The sequence below is a fragment of the Nerophis ophidion genome, linkage group LG06, assembly GCF_033978795.1.
Source record: "Nerophis ophidion isolate RoL-2023_Sa linkage group LG06, RoL_Noph_v1.0, whole genome shotgun sequence".
NCBI lineage: Eukaryota > Metazoa > Chordata > Actinopteri > Syngnathiformes > Syngnathidae > Nerophis > Nerophis ophidion.
Window position 1 is genome coordinate 26,879,884 of NC_084616.1, and position 24,402 is coordinate 26,904,285.

The window sequence follows — 24,402 nt, forward strand, 5'->3', positions numbered from 1 at the left end:
ATAATATAAATACATTTAATAAAGTCAAATACAAATAAGGCAACAAGAGAAGTATCCTACACTTCCTTTTTGTAAAGTAAATTTGAACAGCCGATAAGGGCATCTACACTATTCATAGGATTTGGCTGAGAAGCTGGACAGAACAAAAAAAAAAAAAAAAAAAGAAAAGCGCTTAAAAAATGATTGTGATTATTATTTTTATTAAAAACAACTATTTTTTTTTGTCAAAATAGCTCAAATAGTGATAAAAAAAAACCTGCACTTAAGTACATGCATTCTAAAATATAAGCAGCAGATTAGCAATTAATTTTGTACATAGAAAATGGATGCATTAGCTATTTAAAAAAAAAAAAATAAACAAGGAATATCCGTGTGTTTGTGTGGCTAAAGCTTCCCAACTCCATCTTTCTACTTTGACTTCTCCATTATTAATTTAACAAATTGCAAAATATTCAGCAACACAGATGTCCAGAACACTGTTTAATTGCGCGATGAAAAGAGACGACTTTTAGCCGCAAATAGTGCTGGCTAATATGTCCTGACAGTCCGTGACGTCACGCGCACGCGTCATCATTCCGCGACGTTTTCAACATGAAACTCCGCTGGAAATGTAAAATTACAATTTAGTAAACTAAACCGGTCGTATTGGCATGTGTTGCAATGTTAATATTTCATCATTGATGTATAAACTATCAGACTGCGTGGTCTGTAGTAGTGGGATTCAGTAGGCCTTTAAAAGACCAACAGCTGTTCCTTCTGAACTAAATCTCGTCTGTATGCTCTGGAAACCAAACATAAGGTGTTGATCATAATCATAATATTGGTTAAAATAAGTACTAATTGGAAATAAAGCAAAGTATTATTAATTCACATGCATTCCCCAGCTAAAGTGCTCAGATAAACTATTTGCATACATTTATTCCTTGCCCCTCCACTTCATTGAAACCCCTAATGTAGTCATTGCTGTATGCAAATACATTAAGTAACTTTCTACAAACTCAATTAGTTTAAGTTCACGTGCATACAGAATATGTAAATAAAAAAATAAAAATCTGCTGGTGCTTGTTTTTTTTTTCTTGCTGCCTGCTACTCCTTTTCCCATCATGTATAATTATAACCTAGCAGAAAATGCACTCGAAGGACTGTTTCGGCTGTTCAATGGTGACAAGATAAGAAAACACTCTACTGCTGTTAATTGTCGAACCTCCTATGGGACCCAGCCTCTTGTTCTTGCTCACTATAATTTCTGTTGAGCAGCCTGATAATTGAAGACCAGCATGCACCCATGCACACACGTACACACACACACGCACGCACACACACACACACACACACACACACGCACACACACACGCACACACACACACACACACACAAATGCACACAGACACACTCACACACTGTATGCACGGGCATGTCGGCGGACCCCCAAAATAGGAAAATAGTACGCACCTGAGAAGTAGACATTTCTAATGTATTTCAGCAGCAGCGTGCCATTGATGGTGTCCATCTTAGGGCAGAGGCCAACCTTCCCCGGGCACAGGTCTTTGTGCATGTTGTGCAGAGCGTGAGCCATGGCGTAAACCGCGTCAATCACAAACTGGACTTTTCCTTCTTGTTCATAGGAGGAATCTTTGCCAATCCTCTCATGATCTAAAAGGGAACATTTTAGAAATATATATTACACAAACACAGCAAACATTTTTTTTGCATTCATGTCAGATGGTAAATGAATTGTGTCTACGCTATTAAGTTGACTTGATGTCCCCCATTTACTGAGCAAAAAAATCACAGGTTCCAATTCCAATTACTGAACCTTACAAATAAAGTCCATCCATCCATCCATTTCCTACCGCTTATTCCCTTTCGGTGTCGCGGGGGGCGCTGGCGCCTATCTCAGCTACAATCGGGCGGAAGGCAGGGTACACCCTGGACAAATCGCCAGCTCATCACAGGGCCAACACAGATAGACAGACAACATTCACACTCACATTCACACACTAGGGCCAATTTAGTGTTGCCAATCAACCTATCCCCAGGTGCATGTCTTTGGAAGTGGGAGGAAGCCGGAGTACCCGGAGGGAACCCACGCATTCACGGTGAGAACATGCAAACTCCACACAGAAAGAACCCGAGCCTGGATTTGAACCCAGGACTGCAGGACCTTCGTATTGTGAGGCAGACGCACTAACCCCTCTGCCACTGTGAAGCCCACAAATAAAGTCTTGTATTTATTAATATAAATTCAACAATATTCTTCCTGTCACACCTCATATGTTGTCTTGTGTGCATCGTTAATCTCCAAAAAGTCATGTTCCAGTTCCTACCATTTATTAATCAACAGGACACGCAAGTGATGGAGTGGTGATCCAGGAGTGGAGGACAGTGCAAGACATGCTTCATCATTCTTCAGTATTAACATAATTAGATATGACAAGTGTATATTAATCTTGGCTGAGCTTGTTTCGCTGCTTTGAAAATGTGTCAATCCACAATTGAGGTTTCATTTAGCAGCCTAATCTTTTTATTGGAGCATAACCTGCAAGCGCACAGAGGAATGCTGGTACAGTTTGACTTAGTTTTGGCAACAGTGAGATAGGTTGATTGGCAACACTAAATTGGCCCTACTGTGTGAATGTTGTCTGTTGTCTTAAATTGGCAACACTAAATTGGCCCTACTGTGTGAATGTTGTCTGTTGTCTTAAAGGGGAACTGCATTTTTTCGGAATTTTCCCTATCGTTCACAACCATTGTAATTAAGAGGGACTTTTATATGGCCAGAGGAGTATAATATGAGCACGGTAGTACAGGGGTTACTGTATGTGCCTCACAAAACGAAGGTCCTGGGTTCGATCCCCGGGCTCGTCGTCTTTCTGTGTGGAGTTTGCATGTTCTTCCCGTGACTTTGTGCGTTCACGCCGGGTACTCCGGCTTCCTTCCACCTCCAAAGACATGCACCTGGGGATAGGTTGATTGGCAACACTAAATTGGCCCTAGTGTGTGAATGTGAGTGTGAATGTTGTCTGTCTATCTGTGTTGGCCCTGCGATGAGGTGGCGACTTGTCCAGGGTGTACCCCACCTTCCGCCCGATTGTAGCTGAGATAGGCGCCAGTGCCCCCCGTGATCCCAAAAGGAAATAAGCGGTAGAAAATGGATGGAAGGGATGGATGGAGTTCAGACAGAGGTCAAACTTTTGAATATGTTTAATGCTCATGATAGACATTGTGCCGTGTTATTGTCTTTCTTTACACAAATTGTACATTGATCAATGGATTAATTTGACCATATATTACTGTTTACAGTGTTTTCCGTCAAAGATGTGGAAGATATTTATCTATATGGAACTTTGATACCAGGGCACGTGCTGATTGGATTGAGCATTGCTTTGGTGTTTCGACAAATTCCGAAGATAAGGACAGCCGTCCAAGGAGCCAAACTCAACTCGTCGTGTTTGGAGGAAGAATAATACTGAGTTGCATCCCAAGAACACCAAACCTACTGTGAAGCATGGGGGTGGAAACATCATGCTTTGGGGCTGTTTTTCTGCTAAGGGGACAGGACGCTTGATCCGTGTTAAGAAAAGAATGAATGGGGCCATGTATCGTGAGATTTGGAGCCAAAACCTGCTTCCATCAGTGAGAGCTTTGGATGGTTGACCAAATACTTATTTTCCACCATAATTTACAAATAAATTCTTTAAAATTCCTACAATGTGAATTCCTGGATTTTTTTTTTCACATTCTGTCTCTCACAGTTGAAGTGTACCTATGATGAAAATTACAGACCTCTTTCATCATTTTAAGTGGGAGAACTTGCACAGTCGGTGCCTGACTAAATACTTTTTTGCCCCACTGTAAGTAGTCTAGTGCAGCTGGTTGCTGACGGAGCTTTGCACTCAGTTTGCCACTGCCCATGTATTCACTGTACCTGCAGGAAAAAGTCCTCGTCCTTCTGCATGCCCAGCTTCCCAGGTCTGCCCAGGATATCTTAGCTTTGCCTTGCGTCTTAATTTTGGTATTTTGGTTTGCTTTGTATTTTTTCATGGTGTGCTCATTTTCGCCACCATCGCCTTTTTTAACTGCCTTACTGTGTTTCCCTCTCCAATGTAAACGCTGTACAGTATTAATACATCCATTTTTTACCGCTTGTCCCTTTTGAGTTCGCGGGAGACAATCTCAGCTGCATTCGGGTGGTAGGCGGGGTATACTCTACATCAGTTGTTCTTGAAGGTATGCCAAGGGGTACGTGAGATTTTTTTAAAATATTCTAAAAATAGCAACAATTAAACAATCCTTTATAAATATATTTATTGAATAATACTTCAACAAAATATGAATGTAAGTTTATAAAGTGTGAAAAGAAATGCAACAATGCAATGTTGCATTTCAGTGTTGACAGCTAGATTTTTTGTGGACATGTTCCATAAATCTTGATGTTAAATGTTTCTTTTTTGTGAATTTTTTTTTAGAATTAAGTTCATGAATCCAGATGGATCTCTATTACAATCCCCAAAGAGGGCGCTTTAAGTTGATGATTACTTCTATGTGTGGAAATCTTTATTTATAATTGAATCACTTGTTTATTTTTCAACAAGTTTTTAGTTATTTCTATATCTTTTTTTCCAAATAGTTCAAGAAAGACCACTACAAATGAGCAATATTTTGCACTGTTAAACAATTTAATAAATCAGAAACTGATGACATAGTGCTGTATTTCACCTCTTTATCTCTTTTTTCAACCAAAAATGCTTTGCTCTGATTAGGGGGTACTTGAATTAAAAAAATGTTCACAGGGGGTACATCACTGAAAAAAGGTTGAGAACCACTGCACTACATCATAAATCTACTGTAGTTGTTTATAGTACATTCTATTTTGTTTTTCATACATTTGTAATTCACAAATTTGCTTTAATTATTAAAAACATTTTACATATTAAAATTCTGCTCTTGTTTCGAGGGCTCAGCACAGGGAAATGAAAGTTCACTTCATTTCAATGCTGTATGATGATTTAAAGTTAGCGTGTCACTTATTCACACCTATTGCATTAGATAAGCCTACATAAATGCATGTTGCGCGACACAACACAAAAATCTACATGGAAGCAATTGTCGTCAGGCCTTTGTGTGCAATCTTTTTCACTTGATGTCTGTGTGTGCCATTCTTCAGTTCGACAAAAACACTTTATTTGAACAAGAGCCAGCTTTTAACAGTTGAATAGCTTTGGCTTGTCTCGCTGTTATTGTTTTGCTGCTCCCATAGTTCCTTACTTTGCTGAGGCAATTTGTGACAAGGCTGTGAATGTTTACCAGCTTAAATATTGGCAGTGGAGCTTTTTGTTTTAGTTACAGGCCAAGTGGAGATGTGAGCATCCCATTGTTTTTGTGACTGCCACATTCTGTCACTTTTTTCTCTGAATAGCTTTCTCCAGGTTTCTTTTATGTGACTTAGGCTCAATTCGAACACCCGTCCTCTGCCCTTGTTTTTGCCCTCCCTCCTTGGTTTTGCGCATTCATGTAGGAGGGAAAGGCGAAGTACCTCATTCGAAACTAAGTGAGCTCGCAGACGTTCTTACACTATCGAGTGTGAGGAGAAAGATGGCAGACCGGAAACTCAGGGAAGCGTTCAAGTGTAAGTAATAAGCGTGATTGCTAATTTTCATAATAATGACACACGTGCTATTAGTCAGACTTAAAACCTTTGCTGCTGCACGTACAGTAATTACTGGCTTCAAACACAAATACACAATGAAACACATTTTACATACCGCAAGCTGATGTGGTTTTTTTTCTTAATAGAGACAGGCGAAAGAAAATAATAGCACAATCAAAGCCCTACATTGCATGCGACAGCATCTTGAAAGTAAACAAAACATTTTCGCATCCCCCTTACTTCACTGCAGACAAACAGCAAGAGTCGATGTTGTAGCGAGACTTGAGCAACTTCCGTATGCATAGGGGCCTAGTTGCCTAATAAAAATGTCTTAAATTGCAATCATGCTTTGTAAAAGTTGTTTTGTAATGTTATTCTGTGATATTTGCATCTAAAGACATGCTAGTACATTAATTGAGAAACATGTGTTGGGGGGACTTAAATATTGTGTATTTTTTTATAACATGTTCTGGTTGAGTACTCATTTACAGAATGATTAGCAGGCTGAAAATTACATTTTACACACACACACACACACACACACACACACACACACACACACACACACACACACACACACACACACACACACACACACACACACACACACACACACACACTCACTACAATTGTCATCCAAGAACCAATAAACCATTAAAGAACCACTACTAAATAAATCAGAAGTTATTCACAAGTTACTCAATAATTCAAATATATTTTTTACAGAATATTTACTCGTACTCAAGTATTTATTTTGAGGACTACTTTTTGCTTTTATTACAGTCATATTATTCGGAAGTAAGGGTGCTCTTACTCAAGTGCATTCTTTGGGTACTCTACCCATCTCATAGTTTAATTGTATGTATGTTGGGAGAACAAACTAAACAATAACGTTCATGTCAATCAAGATGCGTTCGACATAAGGTAGGAGGGAAAGGCGAAGTACCTCCTTCGAAACTAAGTGAGCTCACAGACTTTCTTACACTTTCGAGTGTGAGGAGAAAGATGGCAGACTGGAAACCCAGAGAAGCGTTCGAATGTAAGTAATAAGCGTGATTGATGATTTCCATTATAAAGACACCCGTGGTATTAGTCAGACTTAAAACTTTTGCTACTGCACATACAGTAATTACTGGCTTCAAACACAAATACACAATGAAACACATTTTACATACCGCAAGCTGATGTGTTTTTTTTCTTAATAGAGACAGGTGAAAGAAAATAATAGCACAAGCAAAGCCGTACATAGAGTGCGACGGCATCTTGAAAATAAAAAAAACTTTTGTCGCATCGCCCTTACGTCACTGCAGACAAACGGCGAGGGTTGATGTTGTAGCGAGACTTGAGCTACGTCCGTATGCATAGGGGCCTAGTTGCAATACTTCGCAATGGCATTAGATGGTAGAACCAAGGAGGAGGGTCAAGTATGTAGAAGAGGGTAGGGGGAGGATAGATAAATCGAAGTGAGCCTTAGGCTATGTCTACACTAAGCCGGATAACCCCTTAAACCAGGGGCATCAAACTCAAATACAGAGTGGGCCAAAATTTTAAACTGAACAAAGCCAAGGTTGAACAAATTAACCTTTTAATAGGGACCCAAATAAGTTTTGCATTGAATATTGAACAAGCGAGACTTATATAACTTTATAGTGACATGCAAAATCGAGGTTCAAATAATACTAATAATTTAAAAATAGCAATGGCATATCAAATCAAATTTAAATAGAAATTGAATGCCTCTTTTCTATTTGCAGCCTTCTCAGGTAAATATCAAAATAAACTTTTCCCACAGGCTAATAATACATTTTTATATTGCAGCGTCCAGGAAGAGGTATTACTGCAAGGTGTTCTGTGTATTTGTTCTGTTGTGTTTATGTTGTGTTACAGTGCGGATGTTCTCCCGAAATTTGCTTGTCATTCTCGTTTAGTGTTGGTTCACAGTGTGGCGCACATTTGTAACACTCTTAAAGTAGTTTATACGGCCACCCTCAGTGTGACCTGTATGCCTGTTGACCAAGCTTGCATTGCATTAGCGTGTGTGTGTGTAAAAGCCACATATATCATGTGACTAGGCCAGCACGCTGTTTCTACGTAGGAAAAGCGGACGTGACGGAAAGTTTTAGAGGACTCTTGAGGCAGTGCATTTAAGGCACGCCCCCAATATTGTTGTCCAGGTGGGAATCGGGAGAAATTTGGGAGAATGGTGGCCCCCTGTGATTTTCGTGGGGGGCACTGAAATTTGGGAGTCTCATTGGAAAATCAGGGGGGGGTATGAGTATGAGTATGAGTATTAGCGGTGAATGCGGTGTTACAGCGACACCGCCGCTGTATAATACCGGCGGACCAGCTCTAATGTTAATTTGATATTGCCTCAAGGGCCAAATGAAAATACATGGCGGGCCAAATTTGGCCCGCGGGCCAGAGTTTGATAACCATGCCTTAAACAAATAATTATTTAGCCTAAGCCCCGTTTCAGCCACTCTAAACCAGCATTTAAGGTTCCCCTCCACAATTTCCTACACAAGAAAGCGCCCCGTCTAATTCTTGACTCTTCGTTCTTAGATTTGTATGGACTCACTGATCGTTTACAAACGGATTTCGGAGAGGAAATGACACCAGAAAGGCCGCGCCCCGCACCGGAAGTGACATCAGAAAGTGAAGTGAACTATGAAGTGAATAATATTTGTATAGGGCTATTCTCCAGTGACTCAAAGCGCTTTACATAGTGAAACCCAATATCTAAGTTACATTTAAACCAGTGTGGGTGGCACTGAGAGCAGGTGGGTAAAGTGTCTTGCCCAAGGACACAACGTCGGTGACTAGGATGGCGGAAGTGGGAATCAAACCTGGAACCCTTAAGTTGCTGGCACGGCCACTCTACCAACCGAGCTATACCGCTCCGAAAGATGGAGGCGAGTCATCCAGACACGCGCGTGTGGAAATCACACAATAATACCTGAAGAGAAGCAAACGCACGATTGCAGCTATTTCGGATACAACACATCTCAGACGGCCACATAGACGGTTGAGCGACGGTTGTGGATAAGGCCTGGAAGAATGGCAGCCTGGTGGGATATGTTTGTCAACGAGTGTGCGGTGCAACAGAACTTTCAAATGTCCATGGCAGCTGTGATTCCACTCAGTAAAAAACTTTGTCCATTTGTTGAAAGGTAGACAACGACAGACTACGAAAAACAGCGAATACTTTTGGACTGGCAAAGCAGACTATTACTAGTTTAATGATGGGTTGATGAAGCGTCATGAAGTATTTCGACACATTGAAAAACTGTATTGATACTGTGTCACTAAATACTGACATCTGCTGGACATTAAAAATCCCTACAGGTGACCTATGGACCGACTCAACTGACACTGATTTTATGACCTAGTATGTACAATAATATACACCAAGTCATTGTTAATGAGAAAGGACGCAAAGAAAAAGGCTCCGCTTCTGCTACTGGAGTTTTTGTTAAGTCAGAAGATTTTGACCACTGATTTGCGATCACAGCCAAAGGAGAGTCACCTGGCATCTTCGACCTGATTTTGGTCAGTTGAGAGGCACTGATACGCTTAGATAAGGCAAGTTGGAAGAACCGTTAGCCTCAAGCCATCGGCGCCTTACCGCAATTCAAAGCAGTTGCCTAGCAACCAAAATCTACGGTGAGTTTACAGCTGTTTTGAACGGCTTCCAACGTCGCAGAGTGATAGAAGTTGACAGACTGACACCTCAAATTCATCTGTGAACAACGCAAGGTACGAATTTGTTAAAACAAACAAGTTAAAAGTGCTGCAAGTCGCTAAAGTAACTTCCATTTAAGACAGAGGAACTGACCTCATCGACCTGCCGCATTGTCAAAAGCTAAAGGGAAGACTGAAATCCCGAAACGTTCGGTGTCAGCCGACACAGGACCCAACTGGGACCAAGATTTGAGACTGGACACAGGACATGATGGTAATCGAGAAGGGGTACTACTAAAAATACTCTAAGACTTTAAAGAAGAATGGAAAGAAATGAAAGAAGAAATAAAAAAAAATTAAAAAGATCTGAAAAACGCAATAACAGAACACAATCAAGATGTGAAAAGTCCACAGCAAAATATAGAAGGTCTGCAAACTCAAATCATCACCAGAAAAAATGAAGTCTCTGATATGTGCCAACAAATGATGATCTTTCAAGAAGAAATGGGCCAACAAATGAAGACCCTTCAAGAAGACAACTACATGCTGTGGAATATCATAGATGAAATGGAGCTGGATAAACGAATGAATGATATCATCGTGACAGGGCACCGAATTAAACCAAGATCCTATGGGAAAGCTGTGAATAATGAAGGTGAACCAGATGAAATGGATCTTGTCTCAGCAGAACAGCAAGTGTTCAACTTTCTGCAATCAAAGGAAATTGAAATCGACATTAATACCATCGAAACATGCATCCCACTGAACAGAAAAAACAACAACGCCACTCCAGTCATGCTTGTGAAACACGTAAACAGAAAATCTAAAATGGCATTGCTGAGACAGGGAAAGAAGCCGAAGGGAACAAATGTGTACATGAATGAGCATCTCACTAAACGTAATGCTGGAATCACCAAGAAAGCACGCGACTTGAGAAAGCAGGGAAAAATCCAGGGAACTTGGAGCACCAACTGTAAAATCTACATCAAGCTGAATGGAGATCCAGAAGCAAGAGTACTTGTTGTCAATGACATCAACAAATTTTCAAGTTTACACAGCTTCCACAACGATGATAATGGACTCTGACAGAAAACAAGCACCTAAATTCAACATCAACACGACTAAGCTCCAAGGGACGACTAAAAAAGTAGACCAAAATTCAGGAATGCATCCACCTACACTAAAAGATGAAAGCACAAATCAACACTTGCAGGGCATTACTGCCTGACGCACCTCCGACAGTGCCATGTGGTGCCGGCTGCAGGGTCATCAGCCGGGAGCCACCCTTCACGGATGTTTCGCTCCTTTAATCCCGGAACATCTCTGGGTGGTGGAGCAGCGACAGGGACGTCTCCCCGCCGCCCCCTGCAGCCAGCTAAAGGATCCATACTGTACCCACATTCCAACCCCGGTGTTATTGCTGCTGTGTATATGGAAAGAGTCCTAGAGGACTATGCATGGCAGGGACGTCCATCTCCCTGAGTCAAGCGAATGCCTGACCGCATACCCTAACATGGGTCTCAGGGTGCTGCTATTCCAGCACCCCGAGACCCATGTTACTTCCCCCTGTCTACACACCCTGCTTTCCCCAAGCCTTGTCGTTTTTTCTGAGCCACAACCAGAAGCTCCCTTGTTCTGCCTCCTCTGCCAGGGCTTTGAGGGCCTTCTTTAGATTGGAGCCTTTGATCCCGAGGGACTTTAGGAGCCGCTGGGTGGACGCTCCAGTGTAGCCTCTACAGCCAACTTCTACTGGATAGGTGAAGGGCCTCCATCCTGCTTGTGCGCAGTCGCTTGCCAGCTCTGAATACTTGTCACTCTTTCTTTCAAAAGCAGCCTCCATTCCCTCTTCCCATGATACCGTTAGCTCCACCATGATGACAGTTTTACTAGAGGTGGACCACAGGACAATGTCTGGGCGTAACAAGGTTGTTGTAATCTCTTGAGGGAACTTCAACTGACGATCTACATCAGCCCTCATGCTCCACTCGCCGCCAGCTGACAGGAGGGACTGGATGCTCTTGCTGCTGCTGCAAGGCTGGCCACCTTGCTTGACAAACTTAATCAACCTCTGTGCTATTCCCGGAGTGGCCCCATTTGCTTCCACTCTGCGTGCCTCCAGAATTTCAGCCAGCTTCCGCAGGACGCGGTCGTGCCGCCAACCATACCGGCCCTGCGACAAAGCCACCTTGCAGCCAGAAAGAATGTGATGCAAGCTTGGGTTTTGGAAGTCACAGAGCTGGCAGATCACCTCTGCCCCGTACCACACATGCAAGTTCCTGGGACTGGGGAGGGTATCGACGTGGCCCTGATGAGGAAACTTAGCCTCGCCTGGGGCATCTTCCACATGTCTTCCCACGTAAGAACTCTGTTGACAACGGCCTCCCAATTGGTCCATCTCCCCTGCTGCTGTTGGCCCACAGCCTTGATCATATAGCTCTCCTCTTCCATCTTGACCACTTCTGAGATCATCAGATCTTTTCTTTCCTTCCTTGAGGCTTTGGACCACATCTTGGGTGCTGTTCCCCATCCGAAGCCAGCTCTGCCAGACTGTATCTGTCCTACCATCTCCTGGTGTTTCACCCGGACGATGGCCTGGTCTACTGTCTGCATAGCATTCCTCTTACGCCCTGTACAGACTTGGGTCTTGGTGTTACGGACAGACGGATCAGGTGAGTCTCTGAGCTCGAACACGAGCCTCACCTTCTCCTGTTTGTAGCCCAAGCTGATGGATTTCAGTGGCAGCTTCAGAATGGCTCTTCCAAACAGTGCCGTGTTGGAAAGACATCTGGGAAGGCCCAGCCATTTGCGGATGTAGTTATTGGCTTTTGAGTCCATTTTGAGGACTGTTGTGGAGGTGATGTCGCACAACTTCAAGGGCCACATCAGGCGATGGTATAAGGTGAACTGGTAACACCAGACCTTGAATTTCCCTGGAAGATAACTTTGATCTATTTTGTTCAGGCCATCCTTCAGCTGAGAAGTGACAGAGGCAGCCATGTGCTTATCAGACATGTCAGCAGTGTAAAGCCTTCCGAGGCTCCGCACAGGTTGGTCGACCACGCGTGGGATTAATTCGCCATCCACTGAGAATGAGATGTTGTCATTCCTGGCTCCTTTCCGGATGGAGAGGCTGCGGGACTTGGCAGGTTTTATTTTCATCCGTGCCCATGCTAAGAGCTCCCCAAGTCTTTTCAGGAGTCTGGAGGTACATGCAGCCGTCTGGAGGAGGGTGGTAACATCATCCATGTAGCTCCGCAGCGCCGGGAGTCGCTGGCCTGACTCAGATCTCACTCCTCGGACCATCTGTCTTCCACCAATAAGAATTATCTCGAAGGCTGTTGTGAACAGCATTGGAGAGATAGAGCAACCCATTGCTATTCCCTTCTCTAGCTGGTGCCAACCAGTTGAGATCTCCTGAGTCGTGTAGCAGACTTCGAAGTTGTTAAAGTAGTTTACTACCAGACTTTGGATGCATGATGGAATGTGGAAGAGGTTGAGTGCAAAGCTGATGAGTTGATGTGGAACCGATCCATAGGCATTTGCCAGATCCAACCAAACCACATGCAGGTCCGCTTTGTTGCGCTTGGCTGACTGGATTTGCTCCCAGATCATGGCTGAGTGCTCCACGCAGCCAGGGAAGCCTGGAACGCCTGCCTTCTGACAACTGGTGTTGATGTAATTGTTTGCCAGAAGGTAGTTGGTCATTCGCTTCGCCACCACGGTGAAGAAAAGCTTCCCTTCCACATTTAGTAGGGCAATGCCTCTGAACTGGTCGATCTTACAGGAGTTGCTCTCCTTTGGGATAAAGGTTGTTATTGCTCCGCTCCATGATGATGGTATGGACTGGGTTTTCCAGACAACGCCCATCAGCTTCCACAACAGCTTCAGGAGTCCGGGATAGTTTTTGAAAACCTTGTAAGGTACCCCGTTCGGTCCGGGTGCTGAAGCAGTTCTTGCACGCTCAACCACTTGTTTAACATCAGCCCATCTTGGGGGGGTGGCGTCAAACTGCGAGGAAGGCTCAGGTGGGCGAGGTACGTGCCCCGGTGATCCGAGGGGGAGCTCCTTTTGCCTATCACTGAGCTGGACTGTCATGTGTTCCTCCAACTCCTGCTCACTGGTCTGGAGTGTCCCGTTCTTCTTTTCCTCTAGAAGGCTTCGAGCATACTTGAAGGGGTCCCGGAAGAAACTTGCCCTTGCTTTCTCCCTGCGGCTTCTGCGTTTCCTGATCCTTTCAGCTCTCCTCAGTTATGAGAGTCTTGCTTTGATCTGGTCCCACAGGTTCTTCAGGCCGACTTTCTCCTGGTCGTTGGCTTTCCTCCACTGCTTGCGCAAGAGGCGGCGTTCCTTTACGAGCTGGAGGATTTCCCTCTCCCGTCTCCCGTTCTGTTTGGGAACGGTCTTCCTCTGTGGCATCAATCCGAATCGCTCTTTCCCTTCTTCGTAGATAATGTCTCCCATAATGTTTAGTTTGGAAGTTACACTGCCTCTTAGCACACTTTGGAAGGTGGTGCATAAATTTAAATCGAATCTGCTTTGTCGTTGGCTTTTGGCCACTTCACTTTGGCTTTCCGGATATGCTTCTCTGATGTTCCACTTGTGGGTTCTGTACTTGGCGTTTCACTGTGCTGCGGGCTGTGCTGTTGTTGCTGCACCTCCTGCTGGGAAGGCTGGTCCTCCTCTCTCTCACCAGTTGCAATGGTGGGATCAATAGCACTGTGGTGCTCAACCTGGCTAAGATTCCTCCTTGTCTGATCTGCTTCTGCAGTGCAAGCTTGCATCTGGTTGCGGCCACCGCCGCATTTTGCCTTTCCCTGGTGTATTCGCAGACCCCGGTAGGTTGTTTCCTTGGCCCACCCACAGCCACATTCTCTGAGGATCCTCTGCTCGTTCGTAATTGCCGTATCAGTCGTTTCCGTGTTATCCGTCCTGATTGGTCCATCTTCCATCCCGCCTCTCGGTGGACCGCCGGGCTGTTTTTTCCTTATGCTGCTTGTAGTTAGGTTAGGGAGTCCATGGAGCTTGCTTCACAGACATGTGGAAAAGGGTAACTGGCCCTTCCACCCCTGGTGCAGTCTTTCCTGCTGCCAGCCAGTCTTCCCTGGCTGCCCACCAGTCTTTTCCTGGATGCCAACTGCTCTGTTCACAGTAGTCACTGGAAAGCCAGTTAAGATAGATGAAAGCACAAATCAACACTTGCAGGGCATAACTGCCTGACGCACCTCCGACTTGGAGCGCCAACTGTAAAATCTACATCAAGCTGAATGGAGATCCAGAAGCAAGAGTACTTGTTGTCAATGACATCAACAAATTTTCAAGTTTACACAGCTTCCACAACGATGATAATGGACTCTGACAGAAAACAAGCACCTAAATTCAACATCAACACGACTAAGCTCCAAGGGACGACTAAAAAAGTAGACCAAAATTCAGGAATGCATCCACCTACACTAATAGAGATTATTGAAACAACATCAAAGATTGTTGAACAAGAAAATATGGAACTAAAAAACTTCTGCAACAAAGATCACAAAAACCAGGATTTGGAAAACGATATAGATCCAGATACAATTTTTTTTTTCCCACATCAGTAATAATTGTTTTTATTACACAGATGAGCAATACAATAGCATCATTAAAAGTGATAACAAATTGTCAATTATTCATTTTAACAGCAGAAGCTTGTATGCAAACTACAACAACATTAAGAACGTTTTGGAACACATCAACGAACCCTTCAAAGTGATCGCCGTCACAGAAACATGGATTGATGATAAAAAAGGAATATATTTTGATCTGGAAGGATATGAACTAAACTACATCAAAAGAACCAACAAAAATGGAGGAGGAGTAGCTGTGTATGTGATAATGAACCTGAACTACAAAGTGGTAAAAAAACATGTCATTTGCTATAGATAATATCTTAGAATGTATTACCATTGAAATATGTCAGGAAAAAAGCAAAAACATATTCATTAGTTGTATATATAGATCACCTAAGTCGAGTATAGAAACATTTGAAGAATGGATCAAGGCAACATACATGGACAATGGTAAAAAATAATTTTCTGATGTGGTGAATTTAATATTGACTCTTTGAACCCTAACAAGCAAAAGTCAAATGATGACTTTTGCTTGTTAGGGTTCACAGGACACTGTGCCACGCTTATTGATAATATTTTTACCAAGGATTTTGATAATAACACTACAAGTGGTCTGCTTATAACCGACGTTTGTGATCATCTACAAGTTTTTACAATATATGATGGAAACTGCAAAAAGAACATGGAAGACAAAAGGACATTTCAAAGACTGTGCACAGAGAAGAGGATAATTGCTTTCAAAATTGAGCTACAAAAGGAAGATTGGGACGATGTGTACAATGAAAAAGAGGTTGATGAAGCAGATGAACATTTCTTAAACAAGTTCATAATACTTTACGACAAACATTGTCCATGGAGACGACTCAGTAGTAAGCAGAGAAAGAATAATCAACCATGGATGACAAAAGGATTAAAAAATGCTTGTAAGAAAAAGAATACACTATATAAAACATTTATAGCACAAAGAACTACAGAGGCAGAAGTTAAGTACAAAAAGTATAAAAACAAGTTAACAAACATACTACGATCATGTAGAAAAGAATAATACAGTGAATTATTGGACAGGAACAAAAATAATATGAGAGCAACATGGGGCATTCTCGATAGCATTATTAAAAATGGCACAAGAGGGATTACCCCCAATACTTCTTAGACGGAAATAAACATAATGACAAGATTAAGGAAGTAGTTGAAAGCTTTAATAATTACTTTGTAAATATTGGACCAAAATTGGAAGAAAGGATTCCAGACCCAGTTTCAATTGAGGACTATAATGATACCATTGAGCGAAATCCCAACTCCATGTTCCTCAGTAATGTGACACAGGAGGAAATAGATACAATCGTGAAAAAATGTAAATTTAAGACTTCAACTGATTGTAACGGAATTGATATGGAAACGATAAAAACAGTTATTGAAGAGATCTCAGGATCATTAATGTATATTAGTAACCTATCATTTCAAACAGGTACATTTCCAAACACAATGAAAATAGCTAAAGTTGCACCAATGTATAAGACTGGAGACAAACATCTATTAACAAACTATAGACATGTTTCTTTACTTCCACAATTTTTTTAAATCATTGAAAACACTGTTCAATAACAGATTAGAGAGTTTCATAAATAAAAATAAAATACTCGCAGAGAACCAATATGGATACAGAGCTAATGTTTCAACTTCAATGGCTTTAATGGAAATTACAGAAGAAATTACCAATGCAAAAGATGGTAAAAATGTGTGGCAGCAGTGTTTATGGATCTAACTAAATCATTTGACACAATTCATCACAATATTTTAATCAAAAAACTAGAACGATATGGCATCAGAGGGTTAGTCTTAAACTGGATAAGAAGTTATCTAACAAACAGGAAACAATACGTGAAACTAGGCGAACACACTTCTACAACACTAAAAATATCCTGTGGTGTACCTCAGGGATCAATACTAGGACCTAAATTATTCAATCTCTATATAAATGACATATGTAAAGTTACAAGAGATTTAAAGTTAGTATTATTTGCGGATGATACAACAGTGTTTTGTTCAGGAGAGAACACACAGAAGATAATACAAATAATAACAAAAGAAATGAACAAATTAAAAAAAATGGTTTGACAAAAACATACTATCATTGAATCTCAGTAAAACTAAAATAATGCTATTTGGTAATACTAGAAGAGAAAGGCAAACACAAATACAAATAGAGGGAATAGAAATTGAAAGAGTAAATGAAACCAAATTTCTAGGTATAATGATTGATGATGAATTGAACGAGAAATCTCATGTAAAAAATATACAACATAAAGTTGCAAGAAACACGTCAATAATGAATAAAGCTAAATATGTTGTAGACCAAAAATCACTTCATATTCTCTACTACTCACTAGTGTTAGCATATCTGAGTTACTGTGTAGAAATATGGGGAAATAATTACAAAAGATCGGTGAGAATAATACATAATGTTGGATATAGAGAACATACAAACCCTTTATTTATTGAATCAAAGATATTGAAATTCCACAACAGTGAAATTGCAAACAGCTAAAATTATACACAAAGCAAACTATAACCTCCCAAGAATATACAAAAATTCTTCTCAACAAAAGAGGAAAACTATAATCTTAGAGAAAAATGTTATTTAAAATATTTGTACGCACATACAACACTTAAGACCTTCAGTACATCTGTATGTGGAATTAAACTATGCTAAGCATAGTTTAATAATAAACCAAAAAGTTATATTTTGGTTTCATCTGACCACATGACATTCTCCCAATCCTCTGCTGTATCATCCATGTATCCATTTTGGTATAAACTCAACTCGTCGTGTTTGGAGGAAGAAGAATACTGAGTTACATCCCAAGAAAACCATAACTACTGTAAAGCATGGGAGTGGAAACATCATGCTTTGGGGCTGTTTTTCTGCTAAGGGGACAGGACCACTGATCCGTGCTAAGGAAAGAATGAATGGGGCCATGTATCGTGAGATTTTGAGCCAAAACCTCCTTCCATCAGTGAGAGCTTTGAATGGTTGACCAAATACTTATTTCCCACCATAATTTACAAATAAATTCTTTAAAATTCCTACAATGTGAATTCCTGGATTTTTTTTCTACATTCTGTCTCTCACAGTTGAAGTGTACCTATGATGAAAATTACAGACCTCTGTCATCATTTTAAGTGGGAGAACTTGCACAATCGGTGGCTGACTAAATACTTTTTTGCCCCATTGTAACTATGACGCGCGCATGTTTTTCCGTGCACGCGTACTAGGTTGCGTTGCACCAGCGGACGGGTGGGGGGCAGGGGGTCTTAAACACGTGTCTGGACACGGATAAGGTTAGGTGAGATTTACCCTGGATAACCTTAGCTGGTTTAGTGTAGAAGGGGCCTTAATGATAATAGGGTGTTAGGGGACTCTGAGAGGTGTTCGGATGTTCCTGCACTCAAGGCGCCCTGTGGATTTGTTGACCTTCGCAAACAACACATTACCTTTTTTTTTTTTTTTTATGCCTGGTCTCAGGAAAGCTGATGCCGGTGTTAGATATAAGTGTCTTCGCTCCATACAGTTTTTGCCAAATGATCACACCTCCTAGCAATCCAAGAATGGAACAAGAAAAATGGCAGCATGCTGTGAACTGAAGCGCAAAGTTGTGAAAATTACTTTTTTTTTCTCTGACTGTCTGCTTCCGTCACCACCAATCCACAAAATTGTGAGTGTCTAACAGCTGTAGAGACCAGTAACAGCTTGTAATTCCCTCTTACAATTTATGTTTTTCCTTTGAGAAAAGGTCCACACAACAACTACTTTCTTTTGGTGATACATACATGAGAGAACTATAGCTCACGACTTTCAATATGTTTGTATACATTGGAGAAAATCAAATAAATGCATGACACAGAACATAACACTATTTTCAATTGTGGGAATAATCTAAAATCAAATAGTTGTTCAGGGATTTTCCCTTTTTTTTAATCCATGATTACAGGCTCAGGGTTTCCCTGGGACTGCCAGGATGCCTGTGGTGGTGGGGGCGTGGTCAAGGGTGCGGCCACCCTGACATCATCGAATAAATTGCCTAATCTGCTATGATGATATGATTTTCTTAAAACATGTTTTTCAATAGTGTTTTTTTTTTTTTTACAATTGACTCTCTTTATTTTTGTCCTGCTTCTAAATGTGTGCTTTAACTCCTGTGCAGCACTTTGTGAAACTTGTATTGTTTTCTAAAATGTGCTGTATCAATAAAGTCGATTGGATTGGATAAAAATGCTAAAAAATGTACACATATATTTAAGGTGAGGTTCAAACACACCTGTGTGTTGTGGCACATGCACAGTCTGCGTCTCCCTCCGCTGCGGGACCACCCAGAGGACCTGCTGACAGAGGACCCGGACACGCCCCCGCTCACGCTGACCGCAGCTCACCCACGTAACTTCAAGCCTGCAGACGATCAGTCAACCTGCACACTGTGACTGATGACGATAAGCTGTATAAAGGGACTAGTGGACACAAGGATCGGCCAGGGAACTTAGTTTTCAGATGGTGTACCAGCCTTCCCCCTTCGAGATCGTCTGTTGTTTCCCCATGTGTTTTTGGACTGCTTTCCTCGATTCCCGACCTTCGCCTGAACACTGATCTTGCCTTTTCTCTCCTGCCCTGAATGATCATCTGCCTGCCTCTCGGACTGCCTTGTTCCTTCGCTCTCTACAACACTTGGTAACACACACTTCAGTTAATTTACACACTTAGTCTTACACCATACACTCTTGAGTTTTTGTCACACTTCATTTCCTTGGTTTTAGTCGCTAGTATTGATTATTATTATTAGTAGTATTATATATATATATATATATATATATATATATATATATATATATATATATATATATACTATATATATAATACATCTCTGTACACTACTGCCACCTAGTGTACATTTGCGGTCACTCCCCTTGCAAACCATAACACTGTGAGGTGAAAACCATTTCAGGTGACTACCTCTTGAAGCTCATCGAGAAAATGCCAAGAGTGTGCAAAGCAGTAATCACAGCAAAGGGTGGCTATTTTAAAGAAACTATAATATAATACATGTTTTCAGTTATTTCACCTTTTTTGTTAAGTACATAACTCCACATGTGTTCATTCATAGTTTTGATGCCTTCAATGACAATCTACAATGTAAATAGTCATGAAAATAAAGAAAACAATTGAATGAGAAGGTGTGTCCAAACTTTAAATACATTGCGTGATTCATTTTGTAACTAGACATTACTAATGATGTATTTTTTTGTGATTAGATAGATGGATAATACTTTATTGATTCCTTCAGGAGAGTTCCTTCAGGAAAATTAAATCAGATGAGTTAATATTTCTGAAAGCCCTAGTTTTAAAACAAAATGTGAGTTGTGGTTAGCACTATATTGTTCATGTTCTAAAATTGGCAAAACAAAGCTTATTTAATTTTTTTCGGTGGAAAGAAGATATTAAAATTAATGTCACCCAGTTGAGTAGGTTTTGGCCATTTTCATTTTGTAAAAAGTAAAAGTAAAGAAAACAGGTTGACTACAAAGAAAATACACAATATTTACCATACAATAGCCTTTTATGTCAAATACCAACAGAAACATGGCAAACATTGAAATGCTAACTTTTTGTTTTCTGGAGGAAATTTGACCATTGTCCAAATTGATGTGTTTGATGGCCCACCCTTGCCTTTTAGGACTGAACATAACTGACAAAAAACATCATCGTGTGGAACATTTGTCTTTACTTCCGAAACATTCAAGGTATGTCTGGGTGAGATATCGATACAAGCGAATAGTGCGGGTTTGTCTCTGCGCGATATAAAAAATGACTAGGTGTGATATTTTGTTATACGTTCTCACGCAGTTGCTTTTAGCTGTAGGCTATTCCCACTCATTCTTGTGTCTCCTTCTCACAGACAGCAAGCGCACCTTCTTACATACGTCACATACTGTCACGTCATATGTCACATACGTATACGCCCTCACAGAGCAGAGAGGTAGCAGGATGGGTAACGTTAGCTGTGATGCTAGCGAAACCATGCTAGTGGTAATACAAGAGAAAGAAGATGCAAATCTGGTAACAAATGAAGAAAGAATTAATTCGCAACAAAAACAGCGGGGGGTCCATTGTCTGGCGGTGGTTTGGCTTCAAGTGGGAATATGTCAAATAGACAACATTAATTGGTCAAGTGTGGAGCACAAGCGTTGCTACCACAGGTAGCATTACTGCTAATATGTAGCATCATTTAAAAAGTTACCTGCTAGGGAATGAAGAGTGATAACTCCGCATGTCAACATCTCCATTCGGTGCCACACGCCCACACCATCAAAATGCCGAGGCACACATTTCTAGATCAACACCGTATGAAAAAAACAGTTAACAACAAAAAGAGATAATGTCCGCAGTAAACTACCGCATTGCAAAGGACATACACTATTTGATTTCCTATAATGCAGCTCATTTTTATTTGACACTTATTGAAATATCGTGTGTGACATCATGCACACAAGTGAAATACTGGCTTGTTTTAAAATGTCTCTGGCAATCTTGCATTTTCTGTTTTGAAATGACATGAATGTTTGTGCCACTGCTTAATAACTGTTTAATAAATACAGTTTGGGTCAATTGACTTAGTTGTGATTTCCTTCTCTGCATGAAAGTTTAAAATGAGCACATATTAATGCAGTATTAACAAGAATGTTTAATGTAGACACATAGAATCATCATACTGCTGTGATTATACGTATCAAGTGTTAATTCAAGGCAAAGGCAAAATATCTATATATATATCGTGTATCGCGATTTGGTCTAAAAATATCAAAATATTTAAAAAAGGCCATATAGGCCAGCCCTAATTCATGTTTATACCAGCGATTCATCCATCCATCCATTTCCTACCGCGTATTCCCTTTTGGAGTCGCGGGGGGCGCTGGCGCCTATCTCAGCTACAATCGGGCGGAAGGCGGGTTACACCCTGGACAAGTCGCCACCTCATCGCAGGGCCAACACAGATAGACAGACAACATTCACACTTACATTCACACACTAGGGCCAATTTAGTGTTGCCAATCAACCTATCCCCAGGTGCATGTCTTTGGAAGCGGGTGGAAGCCGGAGTGCCTGGAGGGAACCCACGCATTCACGGGGAGAACATGCAAACTCCACACAGAAAGATCCCGAGCCTGGATTTGAACCCAGGACTGCAGGAACTTTGTATTGTGAGGCAGACGCACTAACCCCTCTTCCACCGTGAAGCCCACCAGCGATTCATGACTATGTAAATCTGAATCACATTTTATTGTTCAAAAGTGTAAAACAGTTAACTGTCTGTGAAGAGGGACTTATTTAATTCTTGTATTTGCCAGAGACAGCACGGTGGAAGACGGGTTAGTGCGTCTGCCTCACAATACGAAGGTTTTGAGTAGTCCTGCGTTTCAATCCAGGGCTCGGGATCTTTCTGTGTGGAGTTTGCATGTTCTCCCCGTGACTGCGTGGGTTCCTTCCAGCTACTCCGGCTTCCTCCCACTTCCAAAGACATGCACCTGGGGATAGGTTAATTGGCAACACTAAATTGGCCCTAGTGTGTGAATGTGAGTGTGAATGTTGTCTGCCTATCTGTGTTGGCCCTGCAATAAGGCGGTGACTTGTCCAGGGTGTATACCGCCTTCCGCCCGATTGTAGCTGAGATAGCCACCAGCGCCCCCCGTGACCCCAAAGGGAATAAGCAGTAGGAAATGGATGGATGGATGGATAGATGTATCTGCCAGTGAGAACTTTAGCCTGTGCCCTCCCTTGTAGTTATCAATCCTTGTAATTTGGGATGTTAAGCCTATGCTCCCCAATAAACCATTTAGCAGCTAATATAGCTCGCTTGTTATATGTGTCAGACTTCTGATTGGAATTTCTTTGTTAGATCCTATTTTTGACCTAAAGTGTACTGAACATCTCCCAGGCTGTAGTGTTTTTAGCCAATTTTGGCTATAGATTTTTGCCTGAAAGGTCACACGAAAAATTTGAGGTACTGATATTGCTCATATTGAGACCTAGATAGCACTGCAGTTTAAGGTTACTTTTGGATCTTTTATAAAAGTGAATACACCCTTCAAATTTCTAATCATTCATATATAGACTATCATAAAGGGATAGTACTTGATGGTTTAAGTTTCTTTCAAACATACATCCAATTACAACATGATACATCACAATTTCCTGTTTCTCTTTTCAACGTGTTCGAAAAGAAGTAGGCAGAAGCAGGGCTTCAACCGAGACATGCCTCAGAGTAGTCAGTGTCGATCTCATGCAGCAGTATAGATTGACTATCCACTCAGAAGGACCCATCACACAGCAGTCGTTATCGTCAAATTATCTGACAACACAAATGAGTACCGAGATAATTGTCGCTTGCCTACGGTCAATCATTGTGGCGTTACTGTCATGATTGCTGGAGCGCTGCGGTTCATTGAAGAAAACATGAATTCCAATGTGTACTGTGACCCTCCGTTGGGAAAATGGGTCGCAGGGCAATTTTCCACCACGATAACGACCCGAAACACACTTCCAAGATGACAAGCTCTTTGCTACGGAAGCTGAAAGTGATTACTTTTCTCAAGCAATAGATAGAGGACCACAAGTTGTCCAACATCCACCAGCTATGTGATGTGGTTATGGTGTAGTAAAAATTCCATTGCAAAGAGGATTAAGGCAATGCTAGACAACAATGGAGGTCACACTAAATATTCACAATTCGGACATTGTTCACAATCAGGCACGTGCACACATAGGGCGCTTTGGGTGCTTAAGCCCCTGCCCTATTTTGCCTCGTCTTAAAAAGTGCCCTCTGCCTGTGTGTGTGTGTTTTTCTTTTTCTGTAAACAACATTAATAAATTCCTGTCAGGGACGAAAAAAAAATCAAAAACAAAAAAAAAACAGCGGTACAAAAACTCCCCGTTTTCTTGTAATACCGGGTTGTTTGAGCCTGCCGCTTCCGCCAGAGAGAGAGAGAGGGCGAGTGAGTGAGAGGAGAGAAAGCCAACTGCGCCCCTGAGGAGACGTGACAGTGGAGCAACTTGAACCTGTGAGTTTTGGTCTAGTCGCCGTCCACTTATTCAGCATGTAATATGGGTGCTATTTCAGAAAAATGCTGTATTATTCTAGTATTGCATGTGTCAGCTTTTGTTTTTGCCGGACGTTGGAGCACAGCACTTCAATTCCGCACAGAGCAAAGCGGATCGTGCGGGACAGGAAGTAGTGTAAAAAATACAAAATAAAACACCGGAATAATTTTCAAAATAAAATGCACTGTGTTTACGGCGGATCACATTTCTCTCACAGTAGAGGTTTAGATATAAAGTTTATTGTGACTTTGCTATTACTGTGTGGGTTAACAAAATAATAATAATAATAATGATAATAATAACAATACTAATAAGAAGAA

The 24,402-nt window shown here is 41.4% G+C and overlaps 1 protein-coding gene across 3 annotated transcripts in view; it reads right to left on the reverse strand.

The window, feature by feature from the left end:
- LOC133554450 (metabotropic glutamate receptor 4-like) overlaps positions 1-24,402 on the reverse strand; it is a 478,293-nt gene that overhangs the window by 25,703 nt on the left and 428,188 nt on the right. For all 3 annotated transcript variants that reach the window (XM_061903242.1, XM_061903243.1, XM_061903244.1), the window contains one exon: positions 1,453-1,653. In XM_061903242.1, the coding sequence (XP_061759226.1) occupies positions 1,453-1,653 (201 nt within the window). The remainder of the gene's footprint in view (positions 1-1,452; positions 1,654-24,402) is intronic.